Source organism: Strigops habroptila, chromosome 16 (genome assembly GCF_004027225.2).
Source record: "Strigops habroptila isolate Jane chromosome 16, bStrHab1.2.pri, whole genome shotgun sequence".
Taxonomy (NCBI): domain Eukaryota; kingdom Metazoa; phylum Chordata; class Aves; order Psittaciformes; family Psittacidae; genus Strigops; species Strigops habroptila.
In genome coordinates, this window is record NC_044292.2 from 2,514,451 (window position 1) to 2,537,622 (window position 23,172).

General features: G+C 53.7%; 1 protein-coding gene across 1 annotated transcript; it reads right to left on the reverse strand.

Annotated features, from left to right (window-relative positions):
• Positions 1–1,121: 1,121 nt before the first annotated feature.
• Positions 1,122–17,243, reverse strand: WNT4 (Wnt family member 4). Its single transcript, XM_030508117.1, has 5 exons — positions 17,003–17,243; positions 5,048–5,283; positions 2,883–3,014; positions 1,974–2,116; positions 1,122–1,773 (listed from the first exon to the last, which is right to left on the reverse strand). The coding sequence occupies exons 1-5, from the start codon at positions 17,077–17,079 to the stop codon at positions 1,306–1,308; spliced, it is 1,056 nt and encodes a 351-aa protein (XP_030363977.1). The 5' UTR covers positions 17,080–17,243; the 3' UTR covers positions 1,122–1,305.
• Positions 17,244–23,172: the final 5,929 nt, after the last annotated feature.

The following is a 23,172-nucleotide window of genomic DNA, read 5'->3' on the forward strand; positions in this document are numbered from 1 at the left end:
ACGGGCTTTGCCTTTCCCCCCAGCAGCTTCTTTCCCCCACCCCAAATTATTGCTCCACTTCATACTTCTGCTTTTCTCAGCAGCCAACAAGATGGGAACTGTCCCCAGAGCCCTCACCAGGTGTGGAAAACAGGCATGTGGAGCTGGAAGAGGAGACCTGGTTGTGGGATGCAGGTGGGAGCAATTATGGGACAGAGGAAAAGAAATTCCCTGGGATTTCCTCCCATTGGTTCCCAGCTCCATTAAGAGTCATTGGACTGTACCTTAGGAAAAATTTCTTCCCCAAAAGGGTGGTCAGGGGTTGGAACAGGCTTCCCACAAAGTGCTGGGATCACTGACCCTGGAAGCATTCACAAACATGTAGACAAGGCCCTCAGTGCCATGGGTTAGTGGTGGCCTTGGCAGTGCTGGGCAATGGTTGGACTTGATGATCTTAAAGGTCTTTCCAACCTGGTTGATTCTATAACTTTATAGCCTCTATGGATCCTCTTCACAGTCTCCAGCTGAACAAGATGCTGGAGAAGTGAGAGGGGAAGAGGGCTTGCAAGGGGAAAGATAGCATGGTGGGAACACTGCGTCCTCCGACTGCCCTGGGCAGCTGCTGAGGTCACTGTAAATCAGAGTGGCCACTGGAGCTGCTCCAAAACCCATCCAACGCCCAGCAGGCCATGGAGCATCCCACAACAGGGGGGTGCAGGAATGTCCCACGTCCTCCTCATATACTGACCACCCTGCACCGAGTTTTACCTCCTGGGGACAGTGCCACCCTGTCACCATGTGCCCATCCTGTGCAGGGCTGCAGGTGCTGGCTGCGCTCCATCCCCTCCCCAGGCTCAGCCAAGGCCAGCAGCGCGCTGGGTTGCTCAGCGCATGCCTTAAACACACAAAAATAACTGCAGCAGAAGATACTTGAGCGCCCAGCGCCAGCCCCGGCTTAAACAACTCCTGTCTGCAACTCTCCAAGCCAGCAGGAGCTCATCTGATGAGAGCAGCATCATGCAGGTCCCCGGCCAGCCACCAAGAGCAGACACGTCCCTGCTGGCACAGGACACCAAGGGGCTCTGGCTTCAGCAATAAATATAGCAAGCGAACAAAACAAAATTAAAAAGAAGCCAACAATGATCAATTTTTTTAAACTTTAAATATTTTTTTTTCTTTAAAATCTGTTTTCCTCTGGGGCTCTGTCTCTGTGAAGAGCTGTGCTCTCCCTGCAGCGTCTGGGTTCCTTCCTCAGTCCTGGCCATGGGGCAAGGGAGAAGCAGGGTCAGTCAGGGAGGGGGACGGATGGGTGCTCCCTGCCGTGCATCACCGGCACGTATGGATTTCCACCACCCGATGGCAGGGTTTGCACTTGACGGAGCAGCACCAGTGGAATTTGCAGCTGCACCTTTCCACAACCTCCACCTCGTCCGTATGAAAGCCCCGGCCGCAGCACATCAGCTCGCAGCCATCGATCGCCTTGGAGGTCTTGTTGCACTGCCGGCCGCTGGTGCCCAGCACCCCGTTCTTGAGGTCGTGGTCACAGAAGTCAGGACTGGAGTCCAGGTAGACGAGGTCCTCGTCCGTGTGCGGCTTGAACTGGGAGTTTTTGGGCACCAGCACTTTGGTGGATCCGACCTCGCTCTGCTCGACCTCCGTGGCACCGTCGAATTTCTCCTTCAGGACGTTGCCCACTTTGCGGAAGGGGGGCATGGCTTTCCAGCACGTCTTGAACTCGCAGGAGCCGGACACGCCGTGGCACTTGCACTCCACCCGCATGTTGTTCAGGATTGCCTGGAGGAGAAGGCACAAGAAACGAGAGGGGATGGTCAGCTCGCGATGGACACAGCAAGAGGGGCACGACATACAGAGTCTGGAAGGGGTATGTGGAAAGTGATGCTGATGTGCACGAGATGATGGGATTAAAGGAAGCCAAAATGGCTCCGGCAGTAGCTGCAGAGCCACACTGGCCTGGGTTTCCCCCTCACCATTACCTTTCTCCCTGCCTCGTTGTTGTGGAGGTTCATTAAGGCTCTGTTGGAAGAGGCCCCTTTGCTCCTCTCGCGGATGTCAACGAAGGACTGTGAGAAGGCCACGCCGTAGGCAATGTTATCAGAACAGCCCGACCACTGGAAGCCTAAGGCAGAGAGCATGGATGAGATGGATACAGCCAGCCTGCACTGCTCATCCTCTCCAGCCCTGCTCTTCCTAAAACACAGCTGACCTGTCCCCCTTCTGTCTTGCTACCCACAAAGCTGGGCTGCCTAGGGCATTGGGGAAGATGGGCAATGTGGCCCTGGGGGACACATGGACAAGATGCTTTCTCTGCCCCATGGATGATGCTCCCAAATGCATTTTTCATGAACTCACATGGACTAACAGGAGTTTCATAGAATCATAGAATGGTTGGAAGGGACCTTAAAGCTCATCCAGTTCCAACCCCCTGCCCCGGGCAGGGACACCTTCCACTAGAGCAGGTTGCTCCGAGCCCCTGTGTCCAACCTGGCCTTGAACACTGCCAGGGATGGGGCAGCCACAGCTTCTCCGGGCACCCTGTGCCAGCGCCTCAGCACCCTCACAGGGAAGAGCTTCTGCCTCAGAGCTCATCTCAATCTCCCCTCTGGCAGGTTAAAGCCATTCCCCTTGGCCTGTCCCTACAGGCCCTTGTCCAAAGCCCCTCTCCAGGTTTCCTGGAGCCCCTTTAGGCACTGGAGCTGCTCTAAGGTCTCCCCTTAAGGAACCTTCTCCTCTCCAGGTTGAACCACCCCAGTTCTCCCACCCCCAACCCTTTTCTTCTGTATGTATTTTTACATTTTCCTCCTGTCTGGCTGCTCCAGAGGGTTGGCATTTCCATGCTTGGCTACTCTGCACCCCAGCTCAGCTGCCCCCCATTGCTCACTTACCCTGAGGGCTGCCCCCCTGCACTGTGCGGTCACATCCACACTTGTCCAGCTCGCCGCTGCTGCAGGCGCGGGTCACTGCAAAGGCCACCCCTGCCGAAGAGATGGCATAGACGAACGCTGCCTCCCGCGTCCCTGCAACGGCACAAACCATGGTGGGAAACCTGGCAGCAAGTCCGAGGCATGCAAGAGGGCTCTTCTGGGGGTGTGCAGCCCCGTGGCCAAAGGCTGTCATATGTCTCTGCTCCTTTTCCCTCCCTGCACTGGTGTTGCATATCACGGCAAATCATGCTATGCAGAGCTATCAAGTCAAGCCTTTTGCTCCGTCTCTTCCTCCAAAGATGGGGTACTCTGTGCAGGACACTCCTCCTTTCCACTCCCAGGGATGCTGTTTGCTTAGTGCCAAGCCTGGGCCAGTCTCAGCAGAGTCACCTCAGCCCTGAGACACCATTTGCAGCCATGAGAGCCCTGCTTCGCAATAGTGAAGAAGCTGGGAATTGCCCACAAGCTTGAAAACATGAATGAGATGGGCAAATCATAACCTGGGAATGAGAGAGGTGCAAAAGCTGTATTGCCACTGTGGGGAGAGCTCTCCAGAGCTTATACGGAGAAACCACCTTGCCTGATGCTTGCAGAGCACTTCTACCATGAAATCCCTCCTGCATCCAAAATAGTTGGCTGCTTTCCACCTCCAGGAATGTTCTAGATGCAGATCTTTGCCATCTTCTCACACAGGGTTCTGTGGCCCCCAGCACCTCCCAAGCTACTCTGCATAACCCCACTGCACGCCATGCAGAACGACACTGGTCCCCAGGGTGCAGCCCCTGCCCAGCTTTTGCATCTACCTATGTGGTGCCACATAGTTAGGAAGAGCTTCTCTGGGAAGCCAGGGGACATCCCTGAGCATAACCATGCAGGGCGGCGTGGCCAGGGATCAGCTCTTGCAACACCCAAATCCCCACCGTCCTCACAGACCGGTTGCGGACACAGCCCCTCCATCTCCAAGGAAGGAGGGTTGGCACTTGGGGTAGTCCCGTGCTTGGGGTAGAGGAGGGGATGTCTTGCCAGCAGACATCACCCTGGCTTGCTGGTTGGACAGAAGGCAGCTACTTTGGTGGTCGCAGCCCAGACTTTGGTGGCCGAGCTGTACTCTGGCAGCAGTGGCTGTGGGGGGACTGAGCCGCCTCCAAGTTAATCGAGGTTAATAGTAGGATCGTGTTGGTTGGTTTGTGCTGTGGCTGCCTAAAAAGAGACGACTTTTAGTTTCTGGTATTTCTGGTATTTCCAGTCCCTGAACCTTCACAAGAAGAGATCTTCACCCCTGCGTTGAGGGGAGGAAAGTCAAACAAGGAGCCGGGGGGGAGGCTTTGGCCTATGGGTGCTGTGATGCGTGTATCAGAGATGGCAGTGGCACCTGAGGGGAGGCAAGGGCCACTTTCGTGGTCTCCAGGGCTGTCCCTTCCGTATCCTCACCCTGATGCTTTGGGTGCTTGGTGGTTCAATCACAGCCCTGTGCCACTGGGACAGCAATTGGGAGCAGAAGGGCTGGGGGCTGCCCTGGCCATAAACCCCCCTGAAGGCTGGCAGTGGGTAGTGGTGGGTGACGATGCTGTGCTTAGAGGGTCCAGCCACCGTGTGTTTTACTCGCCTCGGGCGGCAGAGGGCTGTCCTCCCAAGGTTTCACCCGCAGATGCTTCGCTCTGGTCTGGCACTGGTCAACGCTTCAGCGCTGCCCGGAGAAGAGACCCAATAAATGCAGCCATTGCTCTGCAGAGCGAAGCTCCTGGGCTTGAGGGGAAGAGATTAGACTGTGGGGAAGCTTGAACTTGGCATGTCCTTGTAAAAGGTCCAGGCTCTGCGGATGTCCTAGGCTGGCCCCTTCATGCAGTGGGCAATCGCTGGTGTGAAAAAGGTTCAGGAGAGGAAGCACCCAGCAGCTGAGGAACAGCAAGGGCCTGGATATGCTGCCCCCAGCACAGCAAAAAGAACCCTGCTGAAAGGCCCAGGGAAGAGCCATGAGCCCCACGATCCAGCATTGAGCCATTCCTTACTCTACCTAGCCGCTGGCTCAGCAGCAAGCAAGGAAAACCTGCTTGCATCCCCCTGGACTGCTGTTGTAGCCATTCCCTCCATGCAGCATCACCCCAGGCACGTCGCCTCTGGCTCACCTTGTGTTACCACCTTGCCGAAGACGGGCAGGGTGTCCAGTGTGGAGCAGTTCCAGCGGCGGTTGCGGAACTGGTACTGGCACTCCTCGATGGCCAGCTGGGCTCCGCGCCGCACCGAGTCCATCACCTCCAGGTTCCTCTTGCACATCTGTACCTGGCGCTGGATCAAGCCCTTCAGCTTCTCGCAGGTCTCCTCCTCAGAGATGCTTCCCACTGAAGACAGCTTCGCCAGGTACCTGCCACGACAACACAACTGGTTAGGAGGAAAGGGTTGGGAGATCAAGGCCAGGCTGGACAGAGCCTTGGGTGGCACGGTCTAGCGTGAGGTGTCCCTGCCCATGGGGTTGGAACTAGGTGATCTTAAGGTCTTTTCTAACCCGAACCATTCTATGATTCTATGATCTGGGACACCCTGCACTGCAAAAAATAAGGGGACCTAACCTCTCACCCCCTCCATAGCTGACACCTGGTGTCCATCTGGGGTCACCTTAAATGTACCACTGCTGCAGCTCCACAGGATGCATTTTTGGCTGGCAGAGAGCAAGCCCAAGCAAAACAACCATCCCTCTGCAGCCTGGTCCCCTGTCTCTCAGCTGCTGGCTCCCCTTTGCCTCTATTGCCTGCAAGGAAGATATTTTCGGCGTTGTCTGAATGTGCCCGGTCAGGTCTCCTGAGTACCGGCACATCCAAGTGCTACTAGGAAAAGCCAGAGGTCTCTGAAGTCAGCCAAAACAAGCAGGACAGACGCTAAGCTGCCAGCTCCAGCTGCCACACTGCTCCTGCAGCGTGGTGTGTGCTCATCACCGACGAGCATCGCCCTCTAAACCACTTCCCTCCTGGAGCCTGCTTTTAGCTCCCCCAGCCTCCAGCAGGCAAGGATGGCCTCTGGGAGCAGCCAGGTTTCCCATCACTTGGGATTTAAGCAGGGCTTGAAGTGGGGAGGACAGAATCAAGAGCCTGCCATGGGCAAATCTGCACATGCTTGGCACCTCCTCCACCAGCCCAGCTTGTGAATGCGACCATGAGGTCTTTGCTGACCTGGAAAAGACTGGCCCTGCATGGAGGTGACCACATGCTCTGCTTTCCATAGCCCCATCCTCAGCAGAAGGAGTCACAGAGCTGCTCGTCGGTGTCAGCTTTAGGGGGATGAGGGAGCTCACCCTTTTGGGGCAAGCACCATGCAAGCTCTTGGCACCTCCTCACCGAGCGCATGGGCACGATGATCCATGCAGCACATCACGGTAACCCAACCCACTGCGCTCTGCACATGTCCATGCTTACGCATTTCCCAGGTCCATCCTTCTGCCCCAGCCTCTGGATCCCAGAGGGAGCTTAAGATAGACCCAGTCAGATTATCCACTGGCTCAGGCAGGCTGTTGGACAATCCAAGGTCCCCTACAACTCTCTGTCCCTGTGCCAGCACGTGCATAGCTGAGAGTCCCTCCTTCTCGTGGCTGCTGGCACCCGCTTTAAGTGACACTCTCCTGCCATGGAGAAGGGAGGTCCCCTTCATGGGACAGGCAAAACTCACACTTGCACCCGCTGACCACACCGAGCTTTAACGTCCTCGGGAATCGCCAGTGTCAGCTCCTGTTGCTGTCTCGTCTGCACCAAGAGATGCGAGCACTGAGCGAAGGCTTTTTGGAAACCTCATTCCTTGACTCTGCATTTCCCAGCCCTACAAGAGCTTGTGGGTTTTTTTGTTTGCTTGTTTTTTTCCTCCTCCTCCCAAGTTGCGACATCCTGTTAAGGATTTTGCCTTTGAAGCCCTGCTCGCCTCCGAGAAGTGACTGTGCAAAAGTGGCTCCTGTTCCCTGCCTGTTCCCATGTGTCCCAGGAGCCAGATCTGCTGACTTCAGCCACAAAATCAAGTTGTCACAGCCTCTTCCTCCCATTAGCCCTGCCAGCCTGCCCCAGGAGGAGAGAACAGGATTTTCTCTTCTGTGCATCAGCAGAATTATTCACCAGCTTGGTTTCACGCTTACAACTGGGGGACCGTGGGAGACGGTGAGAAAGCCTGCTTGGCCTGCAGTGTCCGTGGGGAGTCTGCATGGCGAGCTGTCAAAAGCATTCAGCTTTCCTTGTGCGTGGAGATCACTTGATGCAATGCCTCTCGGACAGCGGGAAGTGGCAGGCTGCCGTGCTTTCAGAGCCAAGTTCTTTTCTAGCCTTTATACCAGCTAAGCATCTCTGCCCAAGCTTGCTGCTCCTCCAAGGGCACAGCCCTGTTTGCAGAGGACTGGCTGTGCAGCTACATGATGCACACGGCTGGCTTGGAAACCCCATCGTGGCCAAACCCAGGGCTGTCACCTTTCAAGGACATGTAGTGGTAGGACGAGGGGGAATGGCTTTAACCAGCCAGAGGGGAGACTGAGATGAGCTCTTAGGCAGAAGCTCTTCCCTGTGAGGGTGCTGAGGCGCTGGCACAGGGTGCCCAGAGAAGCTGTGGCTGCCCCATCTCTGGCAGTGTTCAAGGCCAGGTTGGACACAGGGGCTTGGAGCAACCTGCTCTAGTGGAAGGTGTCCCTGCCTGCGACAGGGAGTTGGGACTGGATGAGCTGTAAGGTCCCTTCCAACCCAAACCAGTCTGGGATTCTATGATCCTTCTGGCCCCCACACCATGCAGTGAGTGTCCCTGTCCCTGTGCTGCAGTCCTGGACACAAAGTGCAACAACTACTGTTCCTGCATCTTGCTGCACTTGGCTACCCAGGCTGAAGGCAGCAAACCACCCTTGGGAGGACGTTTTGATGCTGAGCAAACCCGCTTCAAATTGATGCTGATGACTGAGACAGCTCCATCCCCTCCCAGGTCAAGCCACCATTTCAGTTTGGGCATGGGGAAGCTGGCACACAGCAGAGCAGTCAGATTCATCCCAAGACACTGGATCAGCCAAGCAGCCTTGAGCCTGGAAGCCAAGAAAACCTGATTCTGCCTCCAGTACCAACCCTTTGTGCTGATCTGGCTTCCCCCACCTCCCGCAACTGAAGCAGCATTTATTGTACCAGAGAACCAGCTCCTGCAAAGCAGTGTGGCTGGTCCTGCCGATGAATCAGTGCCCGGTCTGACTGCAGGAACCTTGGCAGGAGGGAGCTGTGCCGCAGGTGTAACAGCCACATTAATATCAGCTCTGCTAGTGATGGGGCCATCATCTCCTTTTCTAATATATTTCCCAGCTCACTAGGATTCTCCAGGCGATGGGGAGCTATAAATTCAAAGCACACATGAAGAAAAGGATGACAAGAGCCTTTCAAGCCTTTCCAAGTAGATGTGCCTGATAAGATGCCTCCCCACCAAGAATTTAATGCTATTTGAGATGATAAAATGAAGGCCAAGGATGCTTCAAAGATAGGTACAGCTCTCCAAGAACAGGCCTGGTAATTTGTTTTGAAGGCAGGCAAATAAGATGAAGCTATCCAGAATGGTGCTCTGGCCTCTGTCCCCCATGACAAGTCCTCTGTATGCCATCATCCCCCCTCAGCCCTTGTGTGTCTGCCCTTCCTTGGGGATGGAGGAGCCACTTTTGCACAGTCACTTCTTGGAGGCGAGCAGGGGTCCATGTGCCTAAAATGCCATGGCCTCATCACACTCTCAGCTTACTACCAGTCTCCTACATCCCATGAGTATCATCACTGCTTTTCAAAAACAGGCACTTTTTTTGGGTGGGGAAGGAGCCTCCCATCCTGGTCCCTGGTCCAGGAAAGATCCAGAGATTGAGTCAAGGATATAAGGAAGGACCTTTGCTGAAGGACCTCAGCTTTGAGGCTTTCACATGGCATCTTTCCACACCATATACAGGACACCAGGCAGGAACATCTCACCCCCTTTCCCCTCTCTAGAGCAGCTGAAGGGTGAGATAAAAGCTGGGAAACATTCTCTGCCCTCACCAGCTTCCACCCCACAACTCAGAGCGTTTCTCAGGGCTGCAGAGCCCAGGCAAGGCACCAAACCCATCCGCAGCATCCCACGGTCACCATGGAAACCTGGCTCTAGCACTTTGCCTGGTCCTTATTGTGGACCTTGCTCCGAACTTCGTTTTCCTGGACTGAGGTGGTAGAAACCACAGACAAAGCCTTTGTCTACCTGCAGACATAGCAAGACAGGCACAACAGGAGGAAACCCAACAGTTCCTGCCCTTTGCAAGGCCTCGGTGCAGATCTCCATTCTGATATCACATCTCGATTGCTGTGCAGAGCTGCGCAGGGCTCTAGAGTATGCCTTAAGCCTCACATGCAGCCTCAAAACAGCCCTGCTTGTGGACAAACCCCCACAGATAACGGCACATTTTACTCCTTTTCTACGATTTGGCAAGGAATATTTCAAGGGGTGAGCTGCTCCCCAAGCTGTTTGTTCAAGTTTTGTCTTCTTGCCTCATCATTGCATTTATGTTTCTTTTCTCCTGCCTTTAAATCCAAACAAGTCACTTGCAGAACAAGCTCCTTTCTAATAAAAGTTAATTGATTTAACATAAAACTGATGGAAAGGCCTTCCTTTTTTTCCCCATCCACAGTATATGGAAGAAGATTGAAACCCCATAATTTAAGCAGCCACAGTTGGCAAGATTGCAAACAAGGAAACCTCTTATCCAGGGAGCTTTGAAAAGGTCGGGGGGAAGCCCCACTTAAATAAAAACGATGATAATAATTTCAGGAGGAAGAATAATTGATGGAATGACAAGGAGACATTGGAAGAGCCACAGCAGTTGGCAGATAGAGCCAGAAGGAGAAGCGAGACGATTCCCTGCCGTGGGAAGGTGTGGGAATTTGAGTCATTGACAAATTCTCAATAGAGGCAGGTCAGGGAAGATGTAGCAGAAATCTCTGTTGTTTCTTTTATTTAAGCAAATGAATTCCAAGCACGAGAACTCCTTCTATTATCTCATTTTGGGAATATTTTCCTGAAGTCAGACCGAGGCCAGTGGCATCACTGATGTATCACTTAAAGATGCTGAGGTGTTAGATGAGCTCAGAAGCTTCACCCTGTTCAGCAAACAACCTACCTGGGATACTTGCCTCGCCAAGGCCACAAAAGGCTTGTTCAAGTCTTAAATTGTAAAGATGCTTCAGCTCTGCTCTGAGAGGCAGCCTCTGCAAACATCCTCCCTGCTCATGCAGGAGCAAAGTCCGCCTGGATCAGCAGCACATCTCTGTGCCTTTTGTGGCTGGATGCACGGTCAGCCAGTGACCCAGGGTTGCACTTGGGATTGAGACTGCCTTGTGCAGACAGGTTTCTTCTGAGGAAGAAAAAAGGCTTGTTTAGGATGGAAGAACCAAAAGTGCATCAAGACAGATAGGCGCACGCAGAGAGAGGAACTGATCAGGCACTGCAAGAAGCCATCCTGCAGCTATGGGGAAGGGGATCAACTTCTCCTTGTTGCTTTCCGCTTCCAAGTGGAGAGAAGGCATGGAGAAATGTCCCAGGGTTGGCAGGTCAAAGGATGCTCTAGGTGAGCCCCTGCACTTTCTCGTGGTGTTCTGCACTGGGCTTAGTACCGCTCTCCCTGTGCCATCAAGGCCAGGATTGTAGGAACCACCCCAATTCTTGGCATGGTTCAGCAGCTCTGCCAACTTGGGCGTGTTCCTGTCAGGATCTGCCGGAGACCTGCAACCTGCAAGGTCACCCTTATCCAGTGGTTGGCTCTGCAGCAGGACACGTCCCTCCCAGAGACTAGGCAACCCCTCCTGGGAGTAGGTGTCCTGCCTTTCCATCCCTTCTCAGTGTAAACCATCACTTACAAAGTCATCACCTGAGAGCCTTTCTGGTTTCTTCCTAGAAGAAAAGCAGCTCTCTGGCTCAGTCCTTCCTGCCACAGTTACTGCACATTTCACCTCTTGGCTGATACCATGCTTTTTACACCCTAACCTTCACGTCCAACTAGCAGCTGCCAAAACAGTCTCCCAGGAGGAGGCAATGCCATGCTCACCATTACCTGCCTACAGACCTGTGTGTGCAGCTCCACCACCTGAGCTCAAATCCTGACCCCACACCTTGGACCCTGCACCTAACACCATCTGCACCCAGCAAGCACCCAGCTATGCACGCACCAACCATTGGTTGTGGCCTGCCTCCCCCATCACAAGTCTATGGGGACAGTGAGATGGCCTGGCCGCTGGCCCCAAGCCAGTGCTACTTCTTGGCTTTATGAGCATCCAGGGGCAACATCTCCACTTTGTGGTGGGGAAGACCGAGGTGGAAGCTGGGAAGACTCTGAGAGAAGCATCCACTTTGGAAATCTGCTTTGGAAGAAGTCTTCCAATACCTGAAGAGGGCTACAAGGATGCTGAAGAGGGACTCTTCATCAATGACTGTAGTGATAGGACAAGGGGTGATGGGTTTAAACTGAAACAGGGGAAGTTCAGGTTAGAGATAAGGCAGAAGTTCTTTACTGTGAGGGTGGTGAGGCCCTGGAACAGGTTACCCAGAGAAGCAGTAAATGCACCATCCCTGGCAGTGTTCAAGGCCAGGCTGGACAAAGCCTTGGGTGACATGGTCTAGTGTGAGGTGTCCCTGCCCATGGCAGGGGGTTGGAACTGGATGATCTTAGGGTCCTTTCCAACACAACCATTCTATGCTCCTATGTATAGGAAATATCCTTTACTGCATCTCCCTTTATAAGTGAACAGAAGGTACTCCTGAGCTCGAGAACAAGAGCAGCACCTTGTTACAAGAGGAGACAAGCACAGGCCATTGGGCTGAAATGTGGGAATTCCCCTTCTGCATCGCTTCAGGCTAGACCTGGTTGGAGAAAAGCTGATGGGTTTATAGTTTTGATCAGAATCTGCAAATATGTGGCGAGAGGAGCCTTCTGCAGGATTAGTTTGATCTCGCCCAACTTGCAACAGACCCCAGGCTGCTCTCCAGCGGCCAAGAGACTCAGTTCATTTTTTTCCCCCAAGTAATTTCATAGAGCACAACACTGGCTCCAGTTCTGCTGAGCCAGCCGGATCCTGCACATCACCCCCATTGCTGCAGCCACGGCAGCAGCTCCTGGAGACCTGTGGGGATGCTGCCGGGGGTCACCCACAGGCATGAGGCAGACACCCTGGGGCTGGAGCCAAACAAAGGTTCCCTGCACTTTGTACCATGCCAGCAGCCTCAGATGGATGAGATTCACAAGGCTTTCAAGCTTTAAGAAAATCAAATCAAGTATTGTACGAGCCAGCATAACTGGAAATACAGGAGAGCCCCCTGGAAACTGTTAACCTCCAGGATTGTTCAGCAATTTCATCATTTTAAGAAAGCCCAAATAAACGGCTGTAATGCATTTCTCTCCATCTGCAAGGATAAATTAATTGAGAGGACAGTAGCTCTCAGCAGAGTAACATAAACATTTCTTCTGCTTCAACGCAGAAGTCCAGTTCTGACTCACGAAGCCATAGAGAACCATTGCAATGAGGAAATCTGCTTCTTCTTGTTGCTCATGTTGGGAGCTGATCCTCTTCTGCACACTCTGGGGTGCAGAGCGGTTTTATCTCACTCATGTCCATCCTCCCTAGAATAAGGCTCTGCTGCAAAGGTTGGGCTGTAGCTTTAGTTGTTTCCTTAGGAAAAGACAGAAATGCCTGTCACTGCTGAGGAGCAGTGAGCGCGGGTCCCTCCAGTGGCCTTGAGTCTTCCTTCCAGACACAACCAGTGCTGATAGACAAGCCAAACTGCTGGGAAGTCCAGCACCAAGACTGGCAGAGGTCTCTTGCAGGACCTCTGCAGGACGCAGCCCTTAAAGCCAGTCTGTTCTCATCGCTGGGCTAAAATTAGCTGGCTTTGTCAAAAGTGGCAGGACTTGGAAATAAATAAATAAATAAGTGTAATTCCAACGGGGGCTGCTGGTTTCACTCTCCCTCCCCTCACCCTCAGGGTACGGGTGTCACTGGTTGCATGCACCGACCTGGTAGGATCCCCAAAGTAATGCAAAGGAGCCCTGGGCACCCCAGAAGCAGAGAGCTGCTCATCCAACCCACAGCAGCCCTTGAAGCAAGGAAATTTTGCATCAAACCCAATCGGCGCAACCCACCATCCCATCTGCTAGAGCAGACATGAGCTTCCTGATGTCCTCACATCCAAAATCAAGAGCACCGGGCTGGGAAGAAGCAGCTTTGCCCTGGAGCGAGCTGCATCTGCCGAACCAGCACCGTCACAGACAGTATCCACTGGGAAAATGCTGGACTGGTTCCTTGCCAAGTGGAAAATGGGAGGGTCACAGCGGCAATGCAAAGAATCTTGTACAAATTAAACGCAGCCAGGCTCGAGGCGAAGCTGGCGAGGATCACCTTAAAGAAAGAATCGAGTCTGGTTTAAAACCAGAGGGATGCAAGTGTAGGACCCAGGCGTGCTTCTTCCCAAATCCTCCGCATTGCACAATGACCCAAACCGGCACAAAATGAGCGTTCACGCTGCTCTTGCGACATTCCCACTGCAAAGCTGGCAGGGATGAGCACGGAGAATCAGGCCCTGCGTTTGCAAAAGCACCTTGTGGTGTTCAGATGAAAGGGGGGACAGGGAAATCCTCCCTCTCCAACCCTCCAAAGTGGTTACTATGAGAGAGCAGCTGCTTAGCCAAGCTTGTTTGGACACTTGCAAGGTCTCCAAGCTTTCCCAGAGTGCTCAAATTCAGCTTTTTTAAAGGGGTTTAAAAGCCCATCTGTGCTCCTGGCCCCTTAAGCCAAGTCTCAAGCCCAGACGGAAGTTTTAAACCCCTGTAAATAGGGGGTAGAGAGAGCTGCTGGTGGCACACGCTGCTCTGCAACGGCATAACTGCATCTCGGACTATCCAGTGTGCATTTGGAAAGCCTCCTCCAAAGCCAGTTTTAGCTGCAAGAAAACAGAGAGAGGCTACCATGATTCCCAGATAGCTTGATAACCTGGAGTCTTACCCACAAAGGACCCCAGTCCTGTTGTATCCGATGCTTTCCAGGCATGGGGTTTGACTCTTATCATTCAAACCACCCCAACAGCTACAGACCACAGCAGCCCCAGTGCCACATGCAGTTAGTGGATGCCTCCATCCACACTCCACTTGGCACATTTTCTAGTTCACCTCTTCAGTTGGACTTCCCTCCCTCCAAAACAGATAAATAAATGAATAAATAACTAAACGACTGCTTGCACCTTACCTCCTACTAAAACTGGAGCCCAAGTGCTCCCATGCCAGCTTCAGAGAGGTGTTCCTTTGGCTGAAACCCTCTACAAAACAGCATCCCCATCATCGGCATGGTTTTGGACCACTGAAAGGACATGCTTTAGTTCTACCACATCATTGCATGTGCAGGTTCAAGAGCTGAATCAAATCTGTGAAATGTGGGTTGCTTTGGAGGTAACTTGGCTATTTCCCCTCTATACAGCATGTCCCTGGACTCCTCCAGAGATAAAGCAGAAGCCAGAGGTACCTTCCCATGCACAACCAGTTAGAATGTGAAAGGCACTAACTACAGCCCTTTATTTCATTTTACAAGTCTATGCCTGAAGAGGCAGGAGGAAAAGCTTTAAAACACTCTGAGCTTCCAAAGGCAGGAGGAAGGCGAGAACGGGGAGCAGAGCATCTCTTCAGATTTGGAGAACAGCGGCTTTCTGGATAGGCAGCAAGCCAAGCAGCAACTCCCCAAACTCAAGACACTGAGGAAACACAGTTGGTTCCTAACCAGAGAGAAAGGAGCTTGGTCTGTTTAGTGAAAAGATTTGGCAAAGTCCCTTCCAGCTCAATGGGTAGCAGAGTGATCCCTCTGATACCCACACCGTCTCCCTTTATATGGGATGGGGCAGCTCAGAGGACACCGCTTGCACAGCCAGAATGAGCCCTTCCCCACAAAGCCAGGCTTACAAAAAACCCTTCAGCTCAAGTGTTGCAAGCAGCGTCTCTCGGCAGCGCTGGGAATGCGAGTCCGGACAGGTCGGAAGAAGCTTTGTGGGGGGGGAGGAAAAGAAGGGAGGAAAAAAAAAAAGTCACAACTGAGCTTAATCACTAATCCAGCAGGTTTCTGGAAAAGCAAACTTCACCGTGGCTGCCACCCGGCGCACACACCTATGAGCAGAAATATGTGCTGGTGAGGTGCGGGCTGGCAGCACCCGGGCAGAGCTGAGCCCACATGCGTGAGGCTTCGCGAAGACCTACGAGGCACGCTCATTCCTCGAATATCTGATAACTCCTGGGATCCTTCTAACTCTGTTTATTGCCTCCGGCAGCCTTTGTTTCTGATGTGAGAAGATAAACAATGGGAATTGTCTTAATCCTAAAGGCAAAGAATAAAAAGCGCCGAGCGGGGGACGATCCTTTTATCACGATACATTTGCAACATCAAATAAAGTTGACCCCCTTCCTTTCAAGCGCACTGAGATGTGTCTGCTTTTCCTCCCCTGTTGGCAGGAATGAGCCCCCCGCGCCCACCCTGCACCTCGCCAGCACGGACGGCTGCACACAGACCTCCCCAGCTATTGCCATGATCCACCCCTCCGCCTCGGCTTCCCAGACACGATCCCAGCTGTGTGCAGCACTGGGGACCGGGGGTCCCACCTCTGTGCACCTACTTGTCAACCTCACTTATGAACCCCCCTTTGCCAAGCACTTCCCTGTGCTCGTCCTGGGGCAGCCTCTCCAAGGACCTACCACCATCCCGCAGGGCTTCTTTTCCCTGCAGAAAAAACACTTCCCACAGTTCCCAATATACCTTCACCCGCAGCACGACAGCTTAAAAGACCACCTTGATAGCTGCTATGATCCACCCACTGCTTGCTGGAGACGCGTGGCATGCAAGTCACTCCATCTGGCAAAGGAGGAGGGGAGGAGGACGAAGTGCTAACGCATCCCAGGCGGCAACCGATGGGCGAGCACCTTTTCCCACGGGCAGGACACTTGGAGAACGCCGCTGACCTGGCGCTTTCCCTGGGCGTAGGGAGCATCCTCCAAAACCCACCCACATCCTGCAGCCTCCAGCGAGGCAAATCTAAAGGCAGGAGAGTCAGGAGCTCTATCTGCGTGCGGAGAGGATTCCTTGTGCAGGGGATGCACTTGTGGGACTGTGCCCACCTGGGCACAAGCCACTCGGGATCTCTCATGCTAGCAGCCCCTGGCATTACCTGCCCTCACTGACAGAGACTGTGAGAGGAGGTGAGATGGAAGTGGCCCATGTTCTCAGCCCCAGAGCGGGTCTGCTGGGTGCATGCACCGGGAACTGATTATTTCCCAGCAGATGGGAGCAGGCGAAGTGCCATCTCCCACCAGAGCAGATTAATTCGGAGGAACCCGTGCCTTCGTTCAGAGCTAGGTGGGAAGGTGCCGTCATGCTCTATCCCCTCTGCCCCGGGGGGGTGGGGGTCTCCCCAGAAGACAGTCCCACCGCCTTGGCAAACACACAGGAATTTTCCAGAACGATTTCCGCCCCTGTTTACCTTACACATTATTTCAGTGTTTGTTCAGCGGGTTCCCAATGTCACCGTGCCACAGCCCCCCACCACTGTGCTCCCTCCGGGAATGGGGTCCGAGGTGTGGGCAGCCCTTCCCACCGCCGATCCCTGGGGCCAGCGTCAGCCCTGCCAAATCCTGTCCTGCACCGCTGGCCCTCGCGCGGCACCTCACCAGTCCCCAGGCCCTGCTCTGACCCGACGCCCCGACCTCCGTCCTCCCCCAGCGTGGTCCAAGCTCATGACTTGAGGACAAAAAGGGGACGGGAGCTCGATAACCAGCCCCTGTCCATCCAGGCGGGGGAACACTCCGGACCTGAGCATCGCTGCAGCCCACCGGCCCGGGGATGCGGCTCCGAGCCCCGCCGCCACCGCTGTGGGGTGTCTGCGGGACAGCGGGTACAGGCGCGATGGGGACGGAAGCCGGATGCCCCGCCGGGTACCACCGAACAGCATCATCGCGGGGGGGTCGCGCCACGGAGCTGCCCGAGCCCGGCGGCACCTGCCCTGGGACACCAACAAGTGGCGGTGGCGGCGGTTCCCCCCCTCGCCCCGCGGCTACTCACAGCCAGTTGCTGGCGTTGGCCGAGAAGGTGGCGAGGATGATGAGCAGCAAGGAGCGCAGGAAATACTCCGGGCTCATCCTGGAGGGCGGCAGGGATAGACCGAGCGCGCCGGCGGCGGCAGCCCCCCCGGTCCGTCCGCCGGGGCCGGGGCAGCCGCCGCCGCAGGTGGGCGCGGGGCAGGAGCGGCAGCGGCGGCGGCGCTGCCCGGTGGATGCGCCCGCGGCGGCCGCCGAGCCCGACTGTCAGCGGGGCCGGCCCATCCCGGGATGGAGCGGCGGGACGGGGCGGGACGGGGGCGGGCGCAGCCCCGGGGGCCGCCCCGGCCCCGCCACCGCCTGGGCGGGACCGGCCGTCGGGGACACCCCCGGAGGCGGGACGGCGGCGGGGAGGGCACCGGAGGGGCTCTGGCGGCGCCCCCTGACCCGCTGCACGCTCCGGACGGGGTTGGTGGGTGCGTGCGGTCGGGACACGGCGGAGCTCGTCTCTCTGAGGGTGCAGGGAGAGACGGGGGTATGTGAAAGAGGGGAGGAGGGGGGGTCCTCTAGCGTTTGATAGTCACAGGCTGGTTTGGGTTGAAGGGACCTGAAAGCTCATCCAGTTCCAACCCCCTGCCACGGGCAGGGACACCTTCCACTAGAGCAGGTTGCTCCAAGCCCCGTCCATCCCGGCCTTGAACTTTTGATGCTTTGAGGGTAATGGAAAAGCAAAGTCTGCAGGATAGGGCCTCGGGTTTCCATATTGCTGGGAGCATCGCCCCCAAGACTGCCTTCCCCATAACCACCCCCCCCCATGCCATCGGGAGGGTTTTCCCAAATCCCGGTTTCTGAGGATTCACCGTAGATGCCGAGTTTTGGCACTTGAAAATTGGCAAACAAGGAGTGGGGTCTGGGAGGTTTCTATTAGGAGGGAATAGAAGCCAGAGCTGAAGTTGCAAATCCTCTCAGTGTCTTTGCTGACTCTCAGTGTCCTCCACGGAGTGCCCTGGTGATGAGCTGATGCTCTGGTGATGGGCTGTGGGTGATACTTGACCAAGTATCAAGGCTTAAATCCACCTCTGAAATCTTCTGGAAAGGCCAACCCTTGGGAATCTCAGGAGCTCCCAGCAGCATAGCTTGTGGGCCCTGGAGGCTGAGAGTGGCAGCAGGGACCCCGTCTCCTCCCATTGCCATACCTCCTCCATCTATCCCCAGTTGCCCATGTGGGCACAAATAACTTAATTTAAAGCCAGGAGCAACACGAGATGGCTGCTTGGTGTGAAATCCAAGATCCCAGGCAGCCAAATCTCCTCCTGACAATGTTGTTAGTTAGGTCTATTACTAAAACCTCTTGCTACCATCTCTAAAATCTTGCCAAGCTGGTTTGGAGCTATTCAAAATACCCTTTGTCTTTTCAATTCCATTTTCCTGCTCTCAGTGTAGCTGGAACACACTTATTCAAAGCACGGCAACTTGCACCGGGCTGCACACATGCCTGTCTAAGTGTATTACACCTACTTTAAAATCTCTGCATTAGTTCCCTGTCAAAGCGAGGATTTAATTTCAAAGTGCTTTGACTTATATTCCAGCTCCTGACAGGCGGCAGCCCACCCTCACCTAGTCATTCATCTGGCTTTCACGTCCTTGCTGATTATCCCGGTTGAAAGCGGGAAGCTGGCTGCTTTGCTGGTGAATCGGAGGTTGTTGCTGTGAGCCCCGACTGCGTAATTCAGTGCAACTGGAGCTGATTAATCTGGCTCATCGTTTGAGACAAAGCTGTGGCCTTCCTCTGGCTCCTAATCGCTCTGGGTGTTGAGTGAAGTCGTCAGGAAGGCAAGAGCTAATTGAAAGGCTAAGGGGAATGAGAGGTTAGAGGGCTGTGGCTGGCTGGCCAGAGCTATGTGGGTCCATGGGAATATAATATTTTTTGGGCATCAGGTATGTTATTTTCCCCCCAGGGGGAAACACCAGAGTGTTCAACAGAAGCCAGAGGTTGGGCATGGACCCAGGTTTCTTCATGGGTCCCCAGGGTACCCTAGCTGGTGTGGACATCTGCATCCCGTGGAGCATCCCTGGCCGAGATGCTCCTGGTGCCAGGGCTGGCAGTGCTGCTGGCAGGCTCAGGGCACCCTGTGGCTCTTGTCAGGGTAGCTGTGACGGAAGACATCTGTGAGATGCCATAGTTTGATTTCCCAGGACCTTTTGTATGGGTCCTGTGTGCTCTGGATGATACGAAATGCTCCTCTGCCCCATGATGTCCCCTCCAAACCCTGGCTCCAGACTTGTTTCGCTGGCCCTGCATTAAAGGCAGGTTGGGTGGGTTGAGGAGGTGTTTAGGAAGGCAGATCCCTTGGTTATTCTATTCCTCACCCTGCTAGCAGCAGAAGAAGTTGCCAGTCACTTGGCCGCAGCACCCCTGGAGCTGTGTTTCCCCTGGGTCTGCTTCCTCCTCCCTTTCACCTCCCACCTTCTGCCCACAACACACCTCAGCATCTCTCCTGCCCTGGGCGAGGAGCTGTAGGGCATGTCCACCCATTCCTGCAGCAGGTTCAAGCCACTGACTGCAGCTCAGCAGGTAGAGCAGAGGGGAACATCCTGACTTACCCAGCAGGAAGGGAGGTACCTGCAGATGGCATGAATGCCAGGCTATTTCCAGCAGTCGTGGTGTGGGATCACATCCATGGGATGCGTTGGGATTGGGGTGTCCATGGGGTGCTGGGTTGGAGCCCTATGCTGGAGGGAAGGCAGATGCAGACACATCTGGAGTGAGTCACTCTGAAGGGAAGTGCAGCGTGAGCTGTCTGCGGAGATGATAACAGTGCGGCAGGGCAGGAGGGGTGTTTATTTTACTGCCTCTGCTGTGGAGGAGATGATGAGTGTGAACGGACACAATATGGAAATGGGCACTCACCAGGAGAAGGGGGTCCCTTGGCCTTTTCAAAGATGCCCATGAAACACTGCTCAGCCGGTATCCGCAGCTGAGGCGCTTTCTGTGAGCTACATTCTTTTGGCTTCTCATTCAGAAGCTCTAAAGACTTCAAAGCCCAGATGATTTGGAAGAGAGGAAAGCCCAGATACAGGAGGGCATTTAAGGGGGGGTACCAGGTTTCCTGGGCTTGTGCATCGGTGCAGAGCATCCTGCACAATGGGGTCCCTCCTCTGCCACCCTCTGAGGACAGCGGCCAGGGGCAAAGAGCCCTTGTCACCCCAGTGAGCTCAGAGCTCATCACTCTTTATTACTGCCCATGTGTTGCTTTAATAAACATCAAACCCCCATTTGATGAGAAGGCTCCCTTTGATGTATGAATATTTCAGTGGATGGGAAGAGGAATAAAATGCACCTGAGGAGTGTTTCACGGGCTTGCCCAGGTGCTTCTTTATTCAAAGGCTACGGAGAAATTAGCATTACCATATCACAGGCGAGGGAAAGGTCCCAATGGTGGCAGCAGGAAGGGGGCTTCCAACACTGAGACCAATGTGAAAGCACAGTGCTTACAAAGGTGTACCCAGAATCTGGATTTAAGTGATGTAAAGACAATTATGCTGAAGAATAAGTGCAGACAGGTTGCACTCTTGCTCAGTTCCTAGATCTGTCCAGTGCTATTAGTCACAGGGGTGTGAGAGATATTTTACAGGTTCTTTTTGACTTTCTGATGCCCCTGGGGCTTACCAAAGGGGACTGAGAGTGGGGTAGTCTGCAGTCAGGACTGTGGTCTGAGCCACACGATGGGGAGAAGAGCTGTGAGAAAGAGGGAGGCGAAGCTCGGTGGTGAATCTGAGGCTGTGGGGGTTGACACTGAATAGAAATAAATTCTGTTCAGAACTTAATGGAACATAAATATCGGACACTTAGCAACAGTACATGTATTAATCCTCTCCTGGAGAAAGGAGAAGCTGTTCTGGGAGCCTCCATACCAGAAAACACAGGACAATTGTACTCCTTTATAGAAACCTGTGGTTTTTCTGATGAAATTTATTTCAAACTATCCAAACATTTCAGCTCGGCGCTGATGACTGCTCAGAGAAGGTGCTGTATAGGGGTGCAGTTCACAAACAGAAGCAGCTTTGCAAAGATGAAAATTGCTCTGACAAAAGAACTGTGTCCAGTCCATTATAAACAGAAGGCAAGCGGTTGCTGTAACCCGTGCTCACCTGGCTGACTAAACACAGCACGATGGGCACTAGAAAATCAAGATGGTCCTTTTTGAGCTGCAGTGGGAAGCCTTTAGCTCCGTGTGGATTGCAGAGCACTTCAGCCTGTGTGCTTGGGGATGTGCATTTACTTGTGTGAGTCTTCAGAAACCACAGGCCCTGGTGTTCAGTCCTAACAAACTGCTGTGCCATCACCTGAAATCCGGCACCAAGGCTGGAAAAATTCACTCCTCTGAGTTCATTGTCAAATAAGGCGTTGAAAAAAACAAGCAGAGTGGCTTGGGATCTAAGGTTTTTGCTTTTGGATGTTGTCTTTGAACACACCATGGAAGTTTCTCTGGGAAAAAGGAGCGTCTATGGTGAGTTTGTGGGTGCTGTCCATGTGGGAGCTTAAGAGCATCCCTGAATGCTTTCAAACTATATCATTGCAGAAAGAGACAAGTTTTCCACCAGCCAAATATATGCTTTTTCACAGGGATGTGAATGAATTTTCCCTCCTTGTAGTATCTTAAAGGAGATCGTGTCACGATTCCAGGCTCTGGGTTTGGAAATGCATCGCAACTGACTTTACCACTCAGTTTTGCTGCTGAAACAACTCTTGATGCAGGTGCCAGACCAGTGGTCGCGAACGGGGGTGCGCATGCAGTGAGCCCGTGCCGGAGTGACAGCCAGCGACTGCAACCTTTGCCCTACTCACCCTGCCCTGGAGAAAGCGAGCTTGCTGGCCGGCCGGATACATAACACCCCGACCCACTCCTCTGCAGTGCTTATTATACCTCCAGGCATTCAGGAGCACCGAGACTTCATCCCCCGTCACGGGGGAGCCACACTCAGCCGAGTAGGGTGGGAGGAGGGATGGTGGCCACCAGGATTGCAAAGGGGCTTCAATGCTGGTGATGGCCAAGAAGGGACTGGGCAGCAATGAACACATTCGTGTCTTGTGATGGTGTTGTCTTCACATTCAGCACACTGCAGATAAGACCTACTCCCGCAGCCGGTGGTGTTATCAATGCCAAGATCCTCAGCTTAAGTGATATCCACATCTCTCTTTCTATGTTTTCAAAGCAGGTTGTGGGACTTGTTTTGCTTTCGCTCTCTCCTGGCATCACCCACCCTCTTAGTCCTCTTGCCGGTATAGTTCCTGCCCAGACATCTTGCACCCCTCCAGGCAGTGGCTAGGCAGGGTTCAAGGGAGGTCTTACCCCAAGGAATGGGATAGAGGAGGCAGCTTTGGTTTAGGCTTAGCTATATGTTTCCTAGCAGGTCTATACCATTTAACTCTCTGTGCCACTATTCCCTGACCTGTTTTGTTTAGTTGTGCAGAGATAAACTTTTGGGGATCCAAACCCAGAGGTGGGAAGGAACAGAAAAAAATCAAGGAAAAGATCAATGCTGATTGGGATATTTGATCTACTGATGGTGAATAAAATGCTACTGGATAAAATCATCCAAATCTCAGGCAACAAGAAAAGCTGCACATGAGAGCCTGGAAGGAACCTGCAAGTTTCCTGCTGGGACAAGGACAGAGACAAGTGACAATGTCTGTGCCAGTGGAGAAATCCAGGACCAAAGACTTCAGCTGCATCTTGCCCAAGGTATCTGCTTTCTCCATGCATAAATTCCCTCTTTCTTCAGCAAAGAGGCCACAGAGCTGCCTTGGCAAAGCCCTTTGCAGGCCATCATGGAGTAAAGAACAGAAGTTTTTCTGTCCTTGGCTATCAGACAAATGACAAGACACTGGCCTTACGGCAGAGCATGGCTATGTTTGGGGGACATCAGCCTGTCTTCCCCTTCCCTGAGTGGGGGATGTTTTAAATGAGGACCACATTTCCCCTCAGACATTTCCAATGTTTGTGCTGAGCCATCTCTTCTATTGGCTTAATGCACAATCTGCATCCACAAAGTGGAGGAAACAGGAACCTGAGATATGAGCAGCATCTTTTGGAGACCTGGTCCTTTGCTTAAGGTGAACTCTCAGGTGCACTTGTAGCACAGCGTTGTCTGTGGCTTTACAGCTTCTTCGTGTTGGTGGCTGATGAAGGT